Consider the following 8,405-nt stretch of genomic DNA (forward strand, 5'->3'; position numbering starts at 1 on the left):
GATCCTATGACCAAAATTAATGAATTCACTCCTCTAGGTTTCAGAATTATCTAACTACTAAATGTTCCCACTGTTAGGCTGTAGCAACACAATATAATAGCATACCTTTTGGATTTCTTCAGGCAAAGCATGCACGGGAATGTGACGGTCCATAACTTCCCAAAATATGGTGAGAGAGCTTTGAAGCAAAAAGAAATCTAAGAACACTGATGGCAACAGTCAAACAGAAATAATGTAGAGAACATTCAAACTAAGATGCTTTATAAATTCTTGGGAGTATTTGGGGATGAATGGTGATAACTGTTTCAACAGATGCTTATTTCATCAGCTGAATGTTACAATTAGGGTTTTCTCCATTAGTTATTGGGCCAATAGAACAGGAGAGAACTATAGAGACTGCTAAGTTAGAAAGAATATTTTCTCTTTTGTTAGAACTTTATAGTCTAATAGTAATTCCTGCTGTGATTTACTACTAATTGTTTTTCAAATACATAATGACTAAAATTTTAAATACACATTTCAGTATATTTTAAAAATCAAGCATTTTTCTGAAATGCTGCCAGAAAAAGTATGAAAATACAGCATTTAAGTTTAGCAGATGAAAAAAGCAATTGTGTCATGAATACTGGATTAAATACAGAAAGAGAGAATTTAGAGTTACCAGATTAAATATCATATGCAAATACTGAACAGAAGACTGATCAAAAAATAAGAAGTGCCAATTTTATCTAAGATGGACATTTACATAATTTTATGCAGATATTTTACTTTTAACAGATTTTCTTTTTCTAATAAAAGCCATTCAATATAAAAGTGAGTCACTACTTTCATAAAACTACAGAGGATAAACGGAGGAGCACTTTGGGTTCCTTTTTTTTTCCTTTTTAAATCCTTCCCTCACGAGTGAGGGCTGTTTGTACATATCTAAGGAGTCAGGAGAAGAGGGAGAGCAGTGACAGCAGAGTCAGATGATACAGGCACAATTCCATAGCAGGGAAGAAGGCCTGAGGACCATGAGTTATAGACAAGAGCAGTCTAAGAGTTCAAGAAAGGAAAATATCTTATGTTTCAGATGAGAGGTGGGAGTTAGTGAAGGCTTCCTGAGGTTGTTCGCATTCAATCAGGGCGGGATTTTGAAAAGAGAGACTGGAGGTACTCTATCAAAGACAGCAACCCTGGCCATACAGCAAGGCAGCAGGAAAACTGTAGTTGTCAAGAGGTCCTATAGTGGCATTATCTTTGTAAATGGTGCAACCACTAATGGAAGAGAAGATTCCTTGTTCCTTGTGTTAGCACAAAGACTCATTTCAGTGAGGTGCTGTTTAAAACCAAAAACTAACGAGCTTTATGTCTTCCCACATAAAACATAATATGACATGTGTCTTAAAGTTAACTGAGGTCTGCAACGGACGTACCATTAACCATGTCAACATAGGTCCAACCATAATCGGATGTTTGGCAGATTTGTCATAATCATGTGGCAAGAGCCCAGAAGGTTCATTATTCTCATTTCTGTCATTTAACGGTGGATTTGCCATCAGTAAAATAAAACAGTAACTTCAACTCTATTGGGAGAATTTTCCAAAAAATCACCATCTAAACATCCTTTTAAAATTTCACCCATAAAACTATCTGAGAGCACGGATCTAAATGACAGTAGAAGCAAAGCACCAGTAGAACAGTTTTTGTGTAGTGCCCTCATTGTGAATCTATTCCAACTTTATGGCCTTAGCATAAGAAGGGGAGGAACTGGCAGGTTCTGATTATTGGGGGGAAATTAAAAGTAAAATATCCTGCCAACTCAGAAAATGCTCTACAATGCAGAAAGACAATTTTATTAGTAATTAGGCATTTAACTAGACTTTGATGTACATCACAGCTAATCTGCTAATGAGGTTACAAAGAGAGAAGGAAATCCCACTCTTCTTACTACAGTCAAGGAGATATAATCCGTCACACACATTCTCAAGGAAATTGGTAATGTGTCCTCATGGAAGAGGGCTTAACATAGTGTTCTATACATTCTTTTATATTTCTTCTTTAATTCATCTGGTAATTGGGGTAACCACCTGTGTTAGCTAACGGCTTTCCTAAGGAATGCATAGCGCTATAACAAAGCAGGTGTTTACAATTAGGAATAATGCAGGTAGGTTAAACTCCCAAAGCGACAAGGAGATTGGGGCCCTATCTTCCTTGATGTTTACATTTTAAAAGAAATGGCTTCCAGGTCCTCAAGAAAAGCATTCCTAGGTTTTAAAAAAGATTTTCATACATATTAAATTGAGGAAGAATTCACAAATACTAAGTTTCTCGAGAAAGAAGAAGGGTCTCTTTCCCTTTTGGCAACAGGGAAAATTTGTAAATTTTTAAAATTTGGTCTTACATAGTTTTGCGTGTGTTATCAAACAAGTCCCTTTAATTTTTCTCATTGCACGTGTGTGGACTGCACTTTGGCAAGAGGTGCAGTGATAAGTGGCCGCAGCTACGTGAGTGTTTGTGAACCTCCTCTCTAACAAGATCACCGAAAAGACATTTTTAAAAATGCAGACACGTCCTTGTTCATTTCCAATTCCGTTTCTCACACCAGTGTCACGTTAGGCCATTAACTCACGTTCAGCAAGCCCTTACGTAAAGAACCATTGCCTTGGCGTGAATCACACCACTACGAGCAGGTCAGGGGCAGGTGAAGGCGGGAGTTCACGTCCTAAGACTTCCCTGAAGCGGCGGGATCTTCCGCACAGAAACAAACCGCAAGGCCAGACAAAACTGCTGGAACGGCTTTCAAATCTGTCCCTTTCTAACCCCGTTCCCCCTGGACCTGCCGTGGCCGGAAGAGGAGGAGGAGGAAGGTGCGGGGGTGAGGAAGCAGAGCCGCGCGTTCCCTGGGGCTGGGAGGAAGGCGGACCGCGCCTGGGACCCGCGGGCGGGCAGAGAGCAGGAAGGGGCCGCAGAAGAGTGTGGCGGCGGAGTCCAGGCCCGGGACCTCGTGCCCTCGCTGGGGCACCGCGGCTCAGCTTTCTGGTCCTCTCCCCGGGTGCGAGCACGCCTCCACTCCGGAACTGCATTCCGGTGTACCGGGTCATCCCAGGCTGAGGAAAGCCATCGTCCCTCACCTCGACTTCGACTACGACGGGTGTGAAACGGCTTTCCTGGTCTCCCGGGCGACCGCGCCGCCCGTCGGCTTGACGTCAGGGCGCGGCGACGTCACGGCCCACGTCTGTCGTCAGCGCTCCCCTGCACCGCCCAGGGCCTCACGCGCCGGGCGGAAGTGGGAAAACTGGTGGTGGGGCTGGGAAGGCTGGGCTAGTTTTACGCGGAGTGTTGTGAGAAGGAGGGAAGGGGATCGAGGGGTGAGGCGGGCGAGAGTGGGTCGGGTGCTTGTTAGCGGCTGCTGAGATGGAGGGAGCTATCCCACCCTCGTGGGGGTTTGGAGAGAGGCACTGCCGGGAGTTAGGAGCCTATAGCCCTACCTCTCACCCCGGCTCTGGGGCTATGTGGCTGACATAGCAGTGAGCAGTTACTGTTCTTGAGCGGAGGAAAGAGATGCCTGTAGAGGTCATGGGTGTAAAGGGAAGTTCTAGTTTCAGTCATTACAGCAAGGGCAAATTAATTGGGAAGGCGTTGGTGACATTTCCATTCTACTCCAAAGTAGTGAAGATTAAGGGCTTAGTTCAAAAAGTATTTTGAGACCTCCTAGTCTACACTTTATTTATCGCAGGCTACCCACCCTTACACGTGACAAACTTCCCTTTATTCATACATTCATTCACAAAACAAATATTTATTGACCTACTACGCGACAAGCAGAGCAGCATACCGAGATAGGGTAATACTCTGTGACTGGTCAAGGAAGGAGCAGCCATTGGTATAATTAGCAGGTGACTCATTCCTAGTCCAGATCTTGCCTTTCTGAGGATTATATAAGGTCCAAGTACAGTTCTTCCAAGAACCAGAGAAAATATCATGGCTCTCTAGCAGGCAGAAAGACTGGTTTGCTATTGAATAAAATAAGGTTAAGTAAATACAAAGAAAATTAATTGAACCTATAGATTTAGATAAATGATTAAATGACGCACAGCAGTATCAGTACACCAAACTGCTTACTCATAACTATTGATTAATGACACCAGGAAGTACTGAACACTGCAGTGCCTTGTTCCTTGGCACTAAAAAGTCTAGCAGATGTATCTTGTACGCGCAACCTGACTGATATTTTTGCCCCAGTGCCTACCCTTGATTTTCTGTTTCCACTCCCTCAAAGAGGAAAGGATTAAGAGGCCTGGAGGACAGTCAACCAAGTGGTCAAGTACAGCATGCTTATGAGAAGCCCAAATAACTTTCAGAGCTATTCATCCTCATCATATTTATCTGAGGGATAGTGAAGGTAAGACTGCTGTCATTTTGTAATAATGGAAGTTTAGATATAGGGCACCAAAACCGGTACCTATCTGGGACAGAAATTCGCACGCCTGATGCAAGATCACTCTGTTCTGAGGCTAGTTTTATTTATTGAGTACTTTGTGTATAGGATAAGGAAAAGCAACGCTTTAAGGATGGGAGAAAATCCAGTTCAAAGGCGCAGTTCACTCTGTGGTTTAATTTCATCTGTGTTTATTTATCTGCATATTGCCTTTGTGACCAATTTCCACTGTAAATTTCCCTTAGACCTGCACTGTCCAGTAAGGTGGCTTCATGTAACTAATTTCACTAAAATAAAGTATGTTTAAAAATTCCATTGCTATATTGCATTAGCCACATTTTAAGTGCTCAGTAGTCATGTAGGTACGGTATGATACACCATAGATATTGAACATTTTCATTATCATAGAAAGTTGGGCTGGGCATGGTGGTTCATGCCTATAATCCTAGAGCTTTGGGAGGCTAAGGCAGGAGGATCCCTTGAAGCCAGGAGTTTGAGACTGGCCTGGGCAATATAGTGAGAGACTGTCGCTATAAAAAAAAATTAGCGTGGTGTGGTGACACACACCTGTAGTCTTTACTCAGAAAGGCCTAAATGAGAGGATCACTTGAGCCCAGGAATTTGAGGCTGCAGTGAACTATGATCTGGCCACTGCACTCCAGTATAGGTGACAGAGCCCGACCCTGTCTCTTAAAAAAAGAAAACAAAGAAAAAGAAAGTTGGAAAGCAGTAGACCCCAGTAACAATTTCAAGGGATAAGAGTTAAGTTATGAAGAATGACATTTTTTAAAGGGTAGCAGCAAAAAGTGTTATTCCTGAAAGAAGATAGTGCACAGGAAGTGTTGTGACAAGATGTTACAAATTAGGTTTAAGAATAAAACAAAACAAAGCCATGAATCCTGTGCCCTGTGTGGGTGTTTTGTCTTAGTCTGTCTTTTCAGGTTTCTCACTTGCCCTCCTTGATCCTTTTCACCCCATTACTGTCCATACTAGAACTGAAGTACAATTTAAAATAATCCCATCATTGGGCATATTGAATAAAGTTTGGGTTATCCCATTAATTTTTAATTGAATTTTCACTTTTTACTGCAACTTTTAAAAATTATCCAGTAATAACCAAATTAAGCTGCTAACTTCTTTTTATGACCCTTAATTTCCCACCTCCCAACCCCATATTGTCAGCGACCCCTGGGGAAGGAAATGCTCTCTAGTTTTTGGAATAGACTTTCTAAAGCAACTAACCTAGGGCTTTCCACATGGTCTGCAGAACTTCGTGTTGGTTTATGAGGACACAGTGTCTGTGCTTTTGGTACTGTTGTGAATTTACATAAAATATGTAAATATGTATCCATCAAGGAATTGTTCTTCTTATTCACTTCAAAAAGTAGTTTTAAGCTTCCTCCTTTGTTTCCTCCTCCCCCGCCCCCACCATGAAAAGCATGGACAAGAGGTATGTTGCCTGCAATTCTGAAATTCTGATAACAATGTAGGAACTCTATCCAAGATTGCTTTTTTTTTTTTTTGAAACGGAGTCTTGCTCTGTCACCCAGGCTGGAGTGCAATGGCACGATCTCGGCTCACTGCAACCTCCAGCTCCCAGGTTCAAGGGATTCTCCTGCCTCAGCCTCCCTAGTAGTTTGGACTACAGGCACCTGCCACCATGCCTAATTTTTTGTATTTTTAGTAGAGATGGGGTTTCACCATGTTGGCCAGGCTGGTCTTGAACTCCTGACCTTGTGATCTACCCTCCTTGGCCTCCCAGAGTGCTGGGATTACAGGCGTAAACCACTGCACTTGGCCCAAGATTGCTAATTTTAAAGCGAGCTTAAAACTGTACAAAGGGAGCATGGCAAAATTACATTTAGCCCCAACTTTATTTTCATCCTGCAAACCAGAACCCAGTACAACTCTGTCCCCTCAAAAATGGGAATTAAATAGTTACAAACAGGCCTCGCAGGTTGGAAGCAACCACAGCTTTCACTGCTATTTCTGGGTTCCATCCAGCGCAAGTGCACAAAAGAAAAAAACCTAACATTTTTGAAAAGCTAATACTTATTGGGCTCTTTCTATTTGCTGGGCTCTTTCTATTTGCCAGGCACTTCGTACACAATGTCTCATCCAATTGAGAACCCTTCCAAACATAACTCAAGTCAGATCCTACTTATTGTTTATTTTCACACAAATAATGGAAATGGCTGAGAGCATGGCCTAACATGAGCACAGAAGTGTACTTGGACCCAATATAAGAGGAAGCACTTGGGCCTCACATACAGTGTTAGCTGACTCTGCCAGCCAGCTACTACCCAGGGGACATCAGCCTATAGTGGATTAGTAACATGTAAATATCCAAAAAGTATTTAATTCTGTAAACTTAACTTTGTCTTACACTTACTGTCTTCATGACTTTTCTGATGTCGCTTCGTTTTCAAAAACAGCCACAAGGGACCACTTGCTTTGTTTTACTTACCCTAACACATTTTGTTCCCACCAAGATGTGGATTGGATTTTCTTAATAACATTTTATGTTTGTTAAAACTGCTATTAACATTATTAACATTTAAAGTTTTAAACTGCTTTAAAAAGTTGCTTTGCATATTTTGAACCACAAATAACTCTAGTCTGGAGGTGGCTTAGACCACAAAATACTATTTGTGGGTTTAAGCTCTGTATCTTTTTAAATCCATCATATGTACAGCGTAAACTTGAGTACCTAATAAAATAAATGTCACAATGTTTAAATAGCATTTCTCTTTAGTTCAAATGCTTTGTCATCTGTGCAGGAATAAATTGTGTGCTGAATTCTTTTTAGCCCTGAGAATATAATTATTGAACAAAATTTCCAATGAGACAAGTTAGGCCTTTAAATGATAAATATCCTCAAATATTAACAGTAAGTCAAGCATTACAGCAAAACCTTTGATTATTGTAAAGGTATTTCCTGTGGTAAGTTCACTACTGATAAGAGCTTTTTATCCAAAACTGTACTATGTGCCAAATACAACTTAGTATTTATTACATTATTATATTTTTAAAAAACAAAAAGAATAGGCTGGGCACGGTGGCTCATGCCTGTAATCCCAGCTACTTGGGAGGCTGAGGCAGGAGAATCGCTTGAACCCAAAGGTGAAGGTTGGCAGTGAGCCGAGTTCGTGCCACTGTACTCCAGCCTGGGCAACAGAGTGAGACTCTGTCTCAATTTTAAAAAAAAGAATAAAGCTCTAATGGCACTAACTTAACACTCTTGTAATGAATTTGATGCTCAAAACGTGGTACTGATAGCTCTTAAAGAGATTATTCTGTAATGTAAATTAACCAAATTCCCTTTATTAAACTCAGCATCCAATAAATGGCCCATAATAAGCACTTAATAAATGCTAGTAAGTTCAAAGACTGAATATTGATAACTGCCTTATACACTTAGAAACAACTTTTGTACTTTATTATTTGCTTGTTTAGTGAAATTATTGCTTCATTTTTGAGATTTTCATAGGATTCTAATGAAGAATCTAAGAATCCAACTCACATTTGTTTTGACAAGTGATTGGTAAAAGTGATTTCATTCTCCCTTTGTAAAGATGAAGTTAATGTTTCTATACCTATTATTTTAGGTAGCTACTGAATTTACAGGAAACAAAGTATAAAAATTTTTCTGTCATTTTATTCTGCCTCCATTAATAGTGTTTTTAATGCCATTAAATGAGTTCCAAATCATCTTAAAGATATTTTCTTAGGAACTACTGATATCAAATATCAAGCATTTTATGAGATCTATCAAACACATGAAAAATATTAAAATAATTACAGTAGCCCTGTTTGGCAATGATGTAGAGCAATTAGCAATCTTAAACACTACTGTTTGGGTGAAAAATTAGAACATTTATTATGTTTTAAACCCCTTGAAATGTTCAAAACTGTTAGAGGTGACACGTGATCCTCCTTCTTCCTTTTTGTTCAGGAATTCAGACCTCTGTACTGCCCTCCCCCC

The 8,405-nt window shown here is 40.5% G+C and overlaps 1 protein-coding gene across 5 annotated transcripts in view; it reads right to left on the reverse strand.

Moving 5' to 3' along the window:
- Nucleotides 1-4,076, reverse strand: part of LEKR1 (leucine, glutamate and lysine rich 1) — a 226,432-nt gene extending 222,356 nt beyond the window's left edge. For 3 of the 5 annotated variants that reach the window (XM_031663631.1, XM_031663630.1, XM_031663627.1), the window contains exons 1-2: nucleotides 3,114-4,076; nucleotides 106-178 (exon numbers count right to left, since the gene is read on the reverse strand). In XM_031663631.1, coding sequence (XP_031519491.1) covers nucleotides 106-153 — 48 coding nt within the window. In that variant the 5' untranslated portion in view covers nucleotides 154-178; nucleotides 3,114-4,076. Of the gene's footprint in view, nucleotides 1-105 lie in introns of all 5 variants that reach the window. The other 2 variants (XM_031663628.1, XM_031663632.1) reach the window with 2 other exon arrangements.
- Between the last annotated feature and the right edge of the window lie 4,329 nt (nucleotides 4,077-8,405).

The sequence above is a fragment of the Papio anubis genome, chromosome 2 (assembly GCF_008728515.1).
Source record: "Papio anubis isolate 15944 chromosome 2, Panubis1.0, whole genome shotgun sequence".
Classification (NCBI taxonomy): Eukaryota; Metazoa; Chordata; class Mammalia; order Primates; family Cercopithecidae; genus Papio; species Papio anubis.